Below are 15,083 nucleotides of genomic sequence, written 5' to 3' on the forward strand. Positions count from 1 at the left end.
TAATGTAGCAGACAGACGATGTGCAGGGTACAGTATGTAATGTAGCAGACAGTTCGAGGATGTGCAGGTTACAGTATGTAATGTAGCAGACAGTTAGAGGATGTGCAGGTTACAGTATGTAATGTAGCAGACAGACGATGTGCAGGTTACAGTATGTCATGTAGCAGACTGTTAGAGGATGTGCAGGTTACAGTATGTAATGTAGCAGACAGACGATGTGCAGGTTACAGTATGTAATGTAGCAGACAGTTCGAGGATGTGCAGGTTACAGTATGTAATGTAGCAGACTGTTACAACACAGCACTATCTTTTGGAGTCACTTTCTTATGAGGATCCAGCACTCCACTTTTTTTTTGTTGGAAGAATAATCTGTGAGTGAGTAACACGTTGTCTATTATCTAAGTTACAACACAGAAACGTGTGTGTCATCGTGGGCCAATATGTTTCTGTACCTTTCCCCTTTAAACGTGGCTACCCTGCCGTAGTCCATGAAGTCCGCCTCCCCGGTATGATAAACAAATTCACCATCGTTGCTTCCATTTTTCTACAGAGTGGGAAAATAATGAAAATCATTTTAAAGTGTATATTTTTATTTTCTCATATTATTATTTTATCACCGCACAGGACTTTAGGTGGCCACGGCAACCCCCAGCAGACACAACAGGTTGCAGTGACCATTGACAATATATCATGTTCTGTAAATCCGACGTCTCCTAGGCTACAGTACCCAAATACTTATTTACGGAACTTAGTGAGGAACTGAGTAGGTCAAATTCTTCATTTTGTATTGGCACCGAGTGGACACCTACCTTGTACATTAGGCCAAAGTACTCGTCGATCTCTGGGTTCATGGGATGGATGCGGGACAACAGAGGGTCCTTGAAGCCCCACAGCAGCTCGTTGACGGAGCGCGTCATGAACATGCCGACATTTAGGGAGTTCATCCATATAGATACCATCGAACTCTTCCAGAAACTATCCTTCACCTTGTTCATCACCGCCTTGGGGGGGGGGGGAGAGAAGAGATTTGAACCTGAAAACACTGTTTACTCAGCACAACCTGAAAACCCTGTTTACTCAGCACAACCTGAAAACACTGAAAACACGGTTACTCACCACAGCTGGGATATTGATGGTTGTGATCATGTCATCATCAGGATCACCTACAGAGCGCTCTGGCAGGAACACAAATGTCTTGGGTTGGTAGGCAGACACTCTGGTCCCATTATCTACAAAAGTCACATTCTCCTTGGCCCTGTACTCCCTGGAACAGAGCAGACAAGGGGAAAGTCAGTCTCTGCAAACATAACAATTTCCTTGGGCCTGTACAACTTGACAAAGCAACTGCCAAATTTACCCAACATCCACATTTTGCAATATAATGCATAACTATTTCAACATATTCCATCACAAATCGAATAAACCAGGCTAGGTAATTAGGTTAGGTTAAAAAGCCAGATTATCCTGACTAGGTAATAAGGTAAAGTTAAGAAGCCAGATTATCCAGACTAGGTAATAAGGTAAGGTTAAGAAGCCAGATTATCCAGACTAGGTAATTAGGTAAGGTTAAGAAGCCAGATTATCCAGACTAGGTAATAAGGTAAGGTTAAGAAGCCAGATTATCCTGACTAGGTAATTAGGTTAGGTTAAGAAGACAGATTATCCAGACTAGGTAATTAGGTAAGGTTAAGAAGACAGATTATCCAGACTAGGTAATTAGGTAAGGTTAAGAAGCCAGATTATCCAGACTAGGTAATTAGGTTAGGTTAAGAAGACAGATTATCCAGACTAGGTAATTAGGTTAAGAAGACAGATTATCCAGACTAGGTAATTAGGTTAGGTTAAGAAGACAGATTATCCAGACTAGGTAATTAGGTTAAGAAGACAGATTATCCAGACTAGGTAATTAGGTAAGGTTAAGAAGACAGATTATCCAGACTAGGTAATTAGGTTAGGTCAAGAAGCCAGATTATCCTGACTAGGTAATAAGGTTAAGAAGACAGATTATCCAGACTAGGTAATTAGGTTAAGAAGCCAGATTATCCAGACTAGGTAATTAGGTTAAGAAGACAGATTATCCTGACATCAAGTTTGCCAGTGTCACGTCCTGGCCAGTAAAAGGGGTTATTTGTCATTGTAGTTGGTCAGGGCGTGGCAGGGGGTGTTTGTTTTGTGTGGTTGGGTATTGTGGGTTTAGGTTCTAGTTTTCTTATTTCTATGTTTATCTAGCTTTTCTAGATCTATGTGAGTTTTGTCAATGACCTCCAATTAGAGGTAGCTGGTTGTTGTTGTCTCTAATTGGAGGCCATATTTAGTTGTGTTTGTTTTCACTGGGTTTTGTGGGTGGTTGTTTCTAGTATAGTCTATGCACCTTACTGGACTGTTTTCGTCACTTGTTTTGTATTGATTAAGTGTTTCTTTAATAAATAAGAGGATGAGCACTTTACCCGCTGCGTTTTGGTCCCCCTTCAACGACGAGTGTTACAGCAGCATTTTTGTATGCTGTATGTATGTTTTTTGCTCTAGCCATGGACATTGATATTTGTTTTAGAGAGCGTCCTTTGGTGCATTAACAGCGATAACCCACTTCTCTTATCATTGACGATGAAATGACAATCTACTTTAAAAAATGGACTAAATATTGACTATTGTGTTATGGGTTAGATGGAATGCTATATGTGCAAATATATTTGTAGCAGGAGGCGAGGTACATACAAGGCCTGTATTTGAGACAGAATGTTTACATAAGGCTCATAAACTAAGGTTGGGGTGATAGTCTCTGGGGGATGATACCTCTGGGGGTCCTCTCTGGGGGACACCTACAACACCTGATGTCACAGGAAGGCAAAAATATCAATAACCACCCGAGCCACTGCCTGTTCACCGCGCTTCCATCCAGAAGGCGAGATCAGTACAGGTGCATCAAAGCTGGGACAGAGAGATTGAAAAACAGCTTCTATCTCAAGGTCATCAGATTGTTAAACAGCCACTACTAGCACAGAGAGGCTGCTGCCTACATACAGACTTGATATCATCGGCCACTTTAATAAATGGAACACTAATCACTTTAATAACGGCACTTTAAGAATGTTTACATATCTCGCATTTCTCATCTCATATGTACAGTGAGGGAAAAAAGTACACTGCTCAAAAAAATAATGGGAACACTAAAATAACACATCCTAGATCTGAATGAATTAAATCATCTTATTAAATATTTTTATCTTTACATAGTTGAATGTGCTGACAACAAAATCACACAAAAATAATCAATGGAAATCCAATTTATCAACCCATGGAGGTCTGGATTTGGAGTCACACTCAAAATGAAAGTGGAAAACCACACTATAGGCTGATCCAACTTTGATGTAATGTCCTTAAAACAAGTCAAAATTAGGCTCAGTAGTGTGTGTGGCCTCCACGTGCCTGTATGACCTCCCTACAACACCTGGGCATGCTCCTGATGAGGTGGCGGATGGTCTCCTGAGGGATCTCCTCCCAGACCTGGACTAAAGCATCCGCCAACTCCTGGACAGTCTGTGGTGCAACGTGGCGTTGGTGGATGGAGCGAGACATGATGTCCCAGATGTGCTCAATTGGATTCAGGTCTGGGGAACGGGCGGGCCAGTCCATAGCATCAATGCCTTCCTCTTGCAGGAACTGCTGACACACTCCAGCTACATGAGGTCTAGCATTGTCTTGCATTAGGAGGAACCCAGGGCCAACCACACCAGCATATGGTCTCACAAGGGGTCTGAGGATCTCATCTCGGTACCTAATGGCAGTCAGGCTACCTCTGGCGAGCACATGGAGGGCTGTGCGGCCCCCCAAAGAAATGCCACCCCACACCATGACTGACCCACCGCCAAACCGGTCATGCTGGAGGATGTTGCAGGCAGCAGAACGTTCTCCACAGCATCTCCAGACTGTCACGTCTGTCACATGTGCTCAGTGTGAACCTGCTTTCATCTGTGAAGAGCACAGGGTGCCAGTGGCGAATTTGCCAATCTTGGTGTTCTCTGGCAAATGCCAAACGTCCTGCACGGTGTTGGGCTGTAAGCACAACCCCCACCTGTGGACGTCGGGCCCTCATACCACCCTCATGGAGTCTGTTTCTGACCATTTGAGCAGACACATGCACATTTGTGGCCTGCTGGAGGTCATTTTGCAGGGCTCTGGCAGTGCTCCTCCTTGCACAAAGGCGGAGGTAGCAGTCCTGCTGCTGGGTTGTTGCCCTCCTACGGCCTCCTCCACGTCTCCTAATGTACTGGCCTGTCTCCTGGTAGCGCCTCCATGCTCTGGACACTACACTGACAGACACAAGCAAACCTTCTTGCCACAGCTCACATTGATGTGCCATCCTGGATGAGCTGCACTACCTGAGCCACTTGTGTGGGTTGTAGACTCCGTCTCATGCTACCACTAGAGTGAAAGCACCGCCAGCATTCAAAAGTGACCAAAACATCAGCCAGGAAGCATAGGAACTGAGAATTGGTCTGTGGTTACCACCTGCAGAACCACTCCTTTATTGGGGGTGTCTTGCTAATTGCCTATAATTTCCACCTGTTGTCTATTCCATTTGCACAACAGCATGTGAAATGTATTGTCAATCAGTGTTGCTTCCTAAGTGGACAGTTTGATTTCACAGAAGTGTGATTGATTGGAGTTACATTGTTTTGTTTAAGTGTTCCCTTTATTTTTTTGAGCAGTATATTTGATCCCCTGCTGATTTTGTATGTTTGCCCACTGACAAAGAAATGATCAGTCTATAATTTTAATGGTAGGTTTATTTGAACAGTGAGAGACAGAATAACAACAAAAAATCCAGAAAAACGCATGTCAAAAATGTTATAAATTGATTTGCATTTTAATGAGGGAAATAAGTATTTGACCCCTCTGCAAAACATGACTTAGTACTTGGTGGCAAAACCCTTGTTGGCAATCAGAGGTCAGACGTTTCTTGTAGTTGGCCACCAGGTTTGCACACATCTCAGGAGGGATTTTGTCCCACTCCTCTTTGCAGATCTTCTCCAAGTCATTAAGGTTTCGAGGCTGACGTTTGGCAACTCGAACCTTCAGCTCCCTCCACAGATTTTCTATGGGATTAAGGTCTGGAGACTGGCTAGGCCACTCCAGGACCTTAATGTGCTTCTTCTTGAGCCACTCCTTTGTTGCCTTGGCCGTGTGTTTTGGGTCATTGTCATGCTGGAATACCCATCCATGACCCATTTTCAATGCCCTGGCTGAGGGAAGGAGGTTCTCACCCAAGATTTGACAGTACATGGCCCCGTCAAATGATGCGGTGAAGTTGTCCTGTCCCCTTAGCAGAAAAACACCCCCAAAGCATAATGTTTCCACCTCCATGTTTGACGGTGGAGATAGTGTTATTGGAAGGGAACCACGGTGCATCCTTTATTTAAAGGGGGAGATCAAGCTGATCCTAACTGTTATAGGCCAATTTCTATTTTGCCCTGTTTATCAAAAGTGTTGGAAAAACTTGTCAATAATCAACTGACTGGCTTTCTTGATGTCTATAGTATTCTCTCGGGTATGAAATCTGGTTTCCGCTCAGGTTATGGATGTGTCACTGCAACCTTAAAGGTCCTAAATGATGTCACCATTGCCCTTGATTCTAAGCAATGTTGTGCTGCTATTATTATTGACTTGGCCAAAGCTTTTGATACGGTAGACCATTCCATTCTTGTGGGCAGGCAAGGAGTATTGGTGTCTCTGACAGGTCTTTGGCCTGGTTTGCTTACTACCTCTCTCAAAGAGTGCAATGTATAAAGTCAGCCACTGCCTGTCACCAAGGGAGTACCCCAAGGCTCGATCCTAGGTCCCACGCTCTTCTCAATTTACATCAACAGCATAGCTCAAGCAGTAGGAAGCTCTCTCATCCATTTATATACAGATGATAAAGTCTTATACTCAGCTGGCCCCTCCCCAGATTTTATCAAACGCTGTACAACAAAGCTTTCTTAGTGTCCAACAAGCTTTCTCCGGGAACAAGCTTTCTCCTTGTTCGGAACACCTACAAAACAAAGGTCATGCGGCTTGGTAAGAGGAATGACCCTCTCCCCACCGGTGTGATTACTACCTCTGAGGATTTAGAGCTTGAGGTAGTCACCTCATAAAAGTACTTGGGAGTATGGCTAGATAGTAGACTGTCCTTCTCTCAGCACATATCAAAGCTACAGGCTAAGGTTAAATCTAGACTTGGTTTCCTCTATCGTAATCGCTCCTCTTTCACCACAGCGGCCAAACTAACCCTGATTCAGATGACCATCCTACCCATGCTAGATTACAGAGACAGAATTCATAGATCGGCAGGTGCTCTCGAGCGGCTAGATGTTCTTTACCATTCGGCCATTAGATTTGCAATAACGCCTGGGGAAGGAACCAAAGGGAGTGACAAACTCAGCAAAAAAAGAAATGTCCCTTTTTCAGGACCCTGTCTTTCAAAGATAATTTGTAAAAATCCAAATAACTTCACAGATCTTCATTGTAAAGGGTGTGAACACTGTTCCACATGCTTAATTAATGTGTCACAGCATCATCGGGCTGAGCTTGTTATCATTGCAGGCAATCTCAACGCTGTGCGTTACAGGGACGACATCCTCCTCCCTCATGTGGTACCCTTCCTGCAGGCTCATCCTGACATGACCCTCCAGCATGACAATGCCACCAGCCATACTGCTCGTTCTGTGTGTGATTTCCTGCAAGACAGGAATGTCAGTGTTTTGCCATGGCCAGCGAAGAGCCCGGATCTCAATCCCATTGAGCACATTTGGGACCTGTTGGATCGGAGGGTGAGGGCTAGGGCCATTCCCCCCAGAAATGTCCGGGAACTTGCAGGTGCCTTGGTGGAAGAGTGGGGTAACATCTCACAGCAAGAACTGGCAAATCTGGTGCAGTCCATGAGGAGGAGATGCACTGCAGTACTTAATGCAGCTGGTGGCCACACCAGATACTGACTGTTACTTTTGATTTTGACCCCCCCCCTTTGTTCAGGAACACATTATTCCATTTCTGTTAGTCACATGTCTGTGGAACTTGTTCAGTTTATGTCTCAGTTGTTGAATCTTGTTATGTTCATACAAATATTTACACACGTTAAGTTTGCTGAAAATAAACACAGTTGACAGTGAAAGGATGTTTCTTTTTTTGCTGAGTTTATATAGGGCAGGTAAACAAGGAGGTGATGGAGTCCAGGTTAGTGTCATAATGCGCTGATGCGCGTAACGATGGTGACAGGTGTGCACCATAACGAGCAGCCTGGTGACCTATAGGCCAGAGAGGGAGCACACGTGACACATAGGCCTCATTCCCCCCCTGTCTGAGATATCTACTGCAGCCCTCATCCTCCACATACAACACCCATTCTGCCAGTCACATTCTGTTAAAGGTCCCCAAAGCACACACATCCCTGGGTCGCTCCTCTTTTCAGTTTGGTCGGGTCATCCAAAAAGTTACATATTGCAGATTTAATATAAGGAATTTGAAAGGATATACTTAAGTATATTTAAAAACAGATACCGAGTAAAAGTAGTATTTTACTGGGTGACTTTCACTTTTACTCGAGTCATTTTCTATTAAGGTATCTTTACTTTTACTCAAGTATTACCATTGGGTACTTTTTCCACCTTGACCTGAGAGGACAGGCTTGGCTCCATCCAGGAAGTACCTGTTAGGTGCGTAGTCCTACCTGTATGTGTAAGGGCCGACCTGAGAGACGATAGGCTTGGCTCCATCCAGGAAGTCATCTGGGTTGGTGACGTTGAAGAAGAAGTACTGCATGAAGACGGGAGGAGGAGGGTTTTTCCATGTCTCAAACACACGACTACCCTCTGTCAGAGTTATCTCCTAGAAACAGAACCACATCAGTTAGTACGCTCTTCACCTATTTTTTATGCTATCATTCAGATTGATTAGAACTGATCAGGTTTCTGTTCTAAATTCCATTTCTCTTGATCTCGGACACCAGAACCAAATCTTGCGTGTACTCGAGACATTCACTCAAAAAGAATACTATTGAAAATAGTGAATGAGGGTTTAGAATTGCATGCAATTAATTCTCACAGGAGAACAAAAAACATGCCTGCTTGGGGAGTTGGGGATGTGGGATGGAGGGGGGGATGGATAGAGGGAGAGGGAAGGATGGGGGGGCTACCACAAGGCGTAGATGAATAGGAAAGACCCTCTATTTATCTTTGGCAGGGCTCTCCAACCCTGTTGAGACAATAACAGTGTGTGTGTGTGTGTGTGTGTGTGTAGGTGTGTGTGTGTGTGTGTGTGTGTGTGTGTGTGTGTGTGTGTAGGTGTGTGTGTGTGTGTGTGTGTGTGTGTGTGTGTGTGTGTGTGTGTGTGTGTAGAGGCTGATCATGTGATTGATTAGTGAGTTTATTGGCCACCCGTTATTCATGGCACTGATCTTCATGATCAGAACACATTCCTCAGGTCTGAGCACAGAGAGAGAGAGAGAGAGAGAGAGAGAGAGAGCGAGAGAGGGGGGGGGGGAGAAAGAAGGACAAAGACCCCAGCACAGGGACAAAGACCCAAGCACAGGGACAAAGACCCCAGCACAGGGACAAAGACCCCAGCCACCAGGGGACCTGAGGAAGGGGCGGAGTGTGAGGAGTTAAGAGATCAGTCTCTCAGCCTCTCCAACGACAAAATGTCCAGCTGAGCAGCTTGGGACAATGTGCCTGTCATCTTAAATAGAAGGAGAACAGAGACTGGAGTCTTCCAGCATGGAAGATGAGAAGTTAACGATCCACCTATAGCATACCAGTATGCTTACAGTTTTGTTATTTCTAAACCACTTTCCACTACGACAAAGACACAGCGTTTGCTGGGGCCAGAGGAAACATTTAGGCTTTGATGTTTTCATTAGTGAGGACATACTTATTCTACACAGGCATGTTGCTAGAGGTTGAAACCAAAGTTGTTCATACCATACGCCAATCCTGCTGCTACACAGCCGTCTCTAAAGTGTTGGAAGGCATTGTTCTGGTCTGGCTAAGGTCACCTCTGGTGACCCTTTACTACAGTGACCCAGATAGAAGCTGTGGAGTTGCAAAACACTTCAGGGGCTGCATTCCAAATGGAACCCTATTCTCTATATAGTACACTACTTTTGACCAGATGCCCTATGGGCCACTGGTCCCTATGAGCGCCGGTCAAAAGTAATGTACTCCATAGGGAATAGGGTTCCATTTGGAATGCAGGCCAGCTCTCACTGTTACCCAATAAGCCTGCCTGCCATGCTCTGAGGCTTACCACACAAAGAGGGCCTGCTGCTGAGTTCTGTGGTTTCAGTAATGAGCTTGAATCTGTCTCAAATGGCAAACTATTCCCTTTACAGTGGGCTCTGGTCAAATGTAGTACACTATACAGTATAGGGGATAGGATGCCATTTGAGAGACAACCCTCTGTCCTGCTACTCCGCTATGCCGAGAGGTCAGAGACAATAACAAAAGTGTGTGTGTGTGTGTGTACATGTGTGTACATGTGTGTGCGTGTCTGTGCACCCGTTGAATGTTTTCCAGCATGTTGTCATGGCGATCACTCATCATTATCTTAACCCACACCAACAGATAAAGAGGTTGAAATGGCATCATGGGAATTACAACCAAGTTACTACCTGGTTACTACCTGGTTACTACCTGGTTACTACCAAGTTACTACCTGGTTACTACCTGGTTACTACCAAGTTACTACCTGGTTACTACCAAGTTACTACCTGGTTACTACCTGGTTACTACCTGGTTACTACCAAGTTACTACCTGGTTACTACCTGGTTACTACCTGGTTACTACCAAGTTACTACCTGGTTACTACCTGGTTACTACCTGGTTACTACCAAGTTACTACCTGGTTACTACCTGGTTACTACCTGGTTACTACCAAGTTACTACATGGTTACTACCAAGTTACTACCTGGTTACTACCTGGTTACTACCTGGTTACTACCAAGTTACTACCTGGTTACTACCTGGTTACTACCTGGTTACTACCAAGTTACTACCTGGTTACTACCTGGTTACTACCTGGTTACTACCTGGTTACTACCTGGTTACTACCAAGTTACTACCTGGTTACTACCTGGTTACTACCTGGTTACTACCAAGTTACTACCTGGTTACTACCTGGTTACTACCTGGTTACTACCTGGTTACTACCAGCTCCGGTTGTAAACTAACTGGTTATAATGACGTTTCAAACAGTTTTGCACGCTGAGAATAGTCTTGTGTTAATCTATATCCTACACATTAAGGGCTGGTTTCCCGGAACACAGACTAAGCCTAGTCCTGGACTACAAAGCAAGCTCAACAGAGAATCTCCATTTAAAGTGCTTTTTAGTCCAAGACTAGGCTTATCTCCAGCAGATATATCTCTCTGGTCACCCCCAAAGCCAATTCCTCCTTCGGCCGCCTCTCCTTCCAGTTCTCTGCTGCCAATGACTGGAACGAACTACAAAAATCTCTAAAACTGGAAACACTTATCTCCCTCACTAGCTTTAAGCACCAGCTGTCAGAGCAGCTCACAGATTACTGCACCTGTACATAGCCCATTGATAATTTAGCCCAAACAACTACCTCTTCCCCTACTGTATTTATTTATTTTGCTCCTTTGCACCCCATTATTTATATTTCTACTTAGCACTTTCTTCCACTGCAAATCTACCATTCCAGTGTTTTAATTGCTATATTGTATTTACTTCGCCACTATGACCTTTTTTGCCTTTACCTCCCTTATCTCATCTCATTTGCTCACATTGTATATAGACTTATTTTTCTACTATATTATTGACTGTATGTTTGTTTTACTCCATGTGTAACTCTGTGTTGTTGTTTGTGTCGAACTGCTTTGCTTTATCTTGGTCAGGTCGCAATTGTAAATGAGAAGTTGTTCTCAACTTGCGTACCTGGTTAAATAAAGGTGAAATAAATAAATAAATGAAAATCTGTGTCCAGGAAACTGGCCCTGAAAGTTGGTATTACTATATGATTAACATCTATCTATCTATCTATCTATCTATCTATCTATCTATCTATCTATCTATCTATCTATCTATCTATCTATCTATCTATCTATCTATCTATCTATCTATCTATCTATCTATCTACAGTATTTATATATCTATCTGTCCATATCTATATATCTAAATCTATCTATACCTATACATGTATTTAGTTATATCTATATATTTATATCAATATCTATCTATATCTACACTACTGTTCAAAAGTTTGAGGTCACTTTGAAATTTCTTTTTTTTTTAAAGAAAAACAAATGTCCTTGTTTTTTAAAGAAATCAGCCGTTTCCAGTTACAATAGTCCTTTACAACACAATATCTACACTGTATTTCTGATCAATTTGATATTATTTTAATGGACAAAAAAAAAAGTTTTTCTTTCAAAAACAAGGACATTTCTAAGTGACCCAAACTTTTGAACGGTAGTATATATATATACATTTATATCTATATCTCTATATATAATTGCAATAATAGTTTTTTTGTTTGACAGACATTTTAAAGTGAGAGATATGAGTCTCAGTGTCATTCTGTTACCATGGAATTGCCCGCTTCACTTTATGGCCACATTAACCCTGATGCGAGGAATGGCCTTGTCACTTTAATGGCAGACAACTCATTCAAATCAAGTTGACTCAAGGTCTTTCATCAGTTCAAACCCATGTTAGATCATACATGTCCAACAAATGGGACAAGGGGGCCACACAGTTACACTGTCTACATCCCAAATGGCACCCTACTACAGTGCATAAACAGGGCTCTGGTCAAAAGTAGTGTACTATATAGGGAATAGGGTGCCATTTGGGATGAAACCCCCTTTAATAAGTAACCTAATTAAACAAATACTAAAACTAGGCTAAATAAAGATCAGTTGTTCCAACATCTATATTTTGTAAGACACTGTCATGAAATATAAGTCCTGATTTATGTGTTCTAATTTTGGACCGGGCCAGTCACATCAGGATTATCTGTGTCTGTCTGTCTGTCTGTGTGTGTTTGTCTGTGTGTGTGTCTCTGTGCATGTGTGTGTGTGTGTGTGTGTGTGTGTGCTTGTGTGTCTCACATCAGGATAGTGAGTGAAGGACCTTTGTTTGCCTGGCTGGCATTTATTCTTAGTTATTAATATTTATATAGTTACTAGCTAAAGTATTTATATAGGGAGCCATGAGAGAACATGTAACCCTGAGAAGACTAAACACTACTGTCTCAGTCTGCTCAGAAGACCGTATGACTATACTGTTTCCCAAATGGCACCCTATTCCCTACATAGTTCACTACTTTTGACAAGGGCTCCATAGGGAATAGGGTGCCATTTGGGAAATATCCCAAGCAGTGGTGGAAAAAGTACCTAATCGTCATTCTTGAATAAAAGTAAAGATACCTTAATAGAAAATGACTCAAGTAAAAGTTAAAGTCACCCAGTAAAATTCTACTTGAGTAAAAGTGTAAAAGTATTCAGTTTAAAATATACTTAAGTATCAAAAGTAAAAGTATAAATCATTTCAAATTCCTTATATTAAGTGCGTGAATTTGACTATTTTCTTTCCTGCTAAGCATTCAAAATGTAACGAGTACTTTTGGGTGTCAAGGAAAATGTATGGAGTAATAAGTACAATATTTTCTTTAGGAATGTAGTGAAGTAAAAGTAAAAGTAGTAAAAAAATATAAATAGTAAAGTACAGATACCCCCCCAAAAAAACGACTTAAGTAGTACTTTCAAGTATTTTTACTTAAGTACTTTACACCACTGATCCCAAGTCTGTTCTACTAGTGTGTTTATGGAAAGGCAGATGCACCTAGGATGGCATGTCATGATGTCAGGGTGGCACAACCCTTACCAGTAAGTTACATCTGGCTTATTTCATGCTTGTCTCGCCATTGGCTGACTCCTAAGTTCTAGAATCCTTGTCTGTGGCCTCATTGGCTGACCCCTGAGATCTAGAACCCTGGGGAGCACTACTTCATCACCACTCCAGATAATGTGGGCTATGGGTCGGTTTGTTTGAGCAACTTGGCCTAGGTCATTGAAAGAGCTTGTGGAACAAAGGGTGAGAGGTCAGGTTACTTTGAGTGGAAGCATGTCAGGCCACCGGACTGTATTAGCTGAATGTATTCTGGACTGTATTAGCTGAATGTATTCTGGACTGTATTATCTGACTGTATTCTGGACTGTATTATCTGAATGTATTCTGGACTGTATTATCTGACTGTATTCTGGACTGTATTATCTGACTGTATTCTGGACTGTATTATCTGAATGTATTCTGGACTGTATTATCTGAATGTATTCTGGACTGTATTAGCTGAATGTATTCTGGACTGTATTATCTGAATGTATTCTGGACTGTATTATCTGACTGTATTCTGGACTGTATTATCTGACTGTATTCTGGACTGTATTATCTGAATGTATTCTGGACTGTATTATCTGAATGTATTCTGGACTGTATTAGCTGAATGTATTCTGGACTGTATTATCTGAATGTATTCTGGACTGTATTATCTGACTGTATTCTGGACTGTATTATCTGACTGTATTCTGGACTGTATTATCTGAATGTATTCTGGACTGTATTATCTGACTGTATTCTGGACTGTATTATCTGACTGTATTCTGGACTGTATTATCTGAATGTATTCTGGACTGTATTATCTGAATGTATTCTGGACTGTATTAGCTGAATGTATTCTGGACTGTATTATCTGAATGTATTCTGGACTGTATTATCTGACTGTATTCTGGACTGTATTATCTGAATGTATTCTGGACTGTATTATCTGACTGTATTCTGGACTGTATTATCTGACTGTATTCTGGACTGTATTATCTGAATGTATTCTGGACTGTATTATCTGAATGTATTCTGGACTGTATTATCTGACTGTATTCTGGACTGTATTATCTGAATGTATTCTGGACTGTATTATCTGACTGTATTCTGGACTGTATTATCTGACTGTATTCTGGACTGTATATATCTGACTGTATTCTGGACTGTATTATCTGAATGTATTCTGGACTGTATTAGCTGAATGTATTCTGGACTGTATTATCTGACTGTATTCTGGACTGTATTATCTGAATGTATTCTGGACTGTATTATCTGAATGTATTCTGGACTGTATTAGCTGAATGTATTCTGGACTGTATTATCTGAATGTATTCTGGACTGTATTATCTGACTGTATTCTGGACTGTATTATCTGAATGTATTCTGGACTGTATTATCTGACTGTATTCTGGACTGTATTATCTGAATGTATTCTGGACTGTATTATCTGAATGTATTCTGGACTGTATTAGCTGAATGTATTCTGGACTGTATTATCTGAATGTATTCTGGACTGTATTATCTGACTGTATTCTGGACTGTATTATCTGACTGTATTCTGGACTGTATTATCTGACTGTATTCTGGACTGTATATATCTGACTGTATTCTGGACTGTATTATCTGAATGTATTCTGGACTGTATTATCTGAATGTATTCTGGACTGTATTATCTGAATGTATTCTGGACTGTATTATCTGACTGTATTCTGGACTGTATTATCTGAATGTATTCTGGACTGTATTATCTGACTGTATTCTGGACTGTATTATCTGACTGTATTCTGGACTGTATTATCTGAATGTATTCTGGACTGTATTATCTGAATGTATTCTGGACTGTATTATCTGACTGTATTCTGGACTGTATTATCTGAATGTATTCTGGACTGTATTATCTGACTGTATTCTGGACTGTATTATCTGACTGTATTCTGGACTGTATATATCTGACTGTATTCTGGACTGTATTATCTGAATGTATTCTGGACTGTATTAGCTGAATGTATTCTGGACTGTATTATCTGAATGTATTCTGGACTGTATTATCTGAATGTATTCTGGACTGTATTATCTGAATGTATTCTGGACTGTATTATCTGACTGTATTCTGGACTGTATTATCTGACTGTATTCTGGACTGTATTATCTGAATGTATTCTGGACTGTATTATCTGAATGTATTCTGGACTGTATTATCTGACTGTATTC

General features: G+C 41.7%; 1 protein-coding gene across 2 annotated transcripts in view; it reads right to left on the reverse strand.

Moving 5' to 3' along the window:
• scarb2b (scavenger receptor class B, member 2b) overlaps positions 1-15,083 on the reverse strand; it is a 51,374-nt gene that overhangs the window by 26,264 nt on the left and 10,027 nt on the right. For both annotated transcript variants that reach the window (XR_003866883.1, XM_029692429.1), the window contains exons 2-5: positions 7,706-7,863; positions 1,117-1,264; positions 810-1,001; positions 453-544 (exon numbers count right to left, since the gene is read on the reverse strand). Coding sequence is in view for 1 of the 2 variants with exons in the window: in XM_029692429.1 (XP_029548289.1) it covers positions 453-544; positions 810-1,001; positions 1,117-1,264; positions 7,706-7,863 (590 nt within the window). In the remaining variant the exon portion in view is untranslated. The remainder of the gene's footprint in view (positions 1-452; positions 545-809; positions 1,002-1,116; positions 1,265-7,705; positions 7,864-15,083) is intronic.

Source organism: Salmo trutta, chromosome 15 (assembly GCF_901001165.1).
Source record: "Salmo trutta chromosome 15, fSalTru1.1, whole genome shotgun sequence".
Taxonomy (NCBI): Eukaryota; Metazoa; Chordata; class Actinopteri; order Salmoniformes; family Salmonidae; genus Salmo; species Salmo trutta.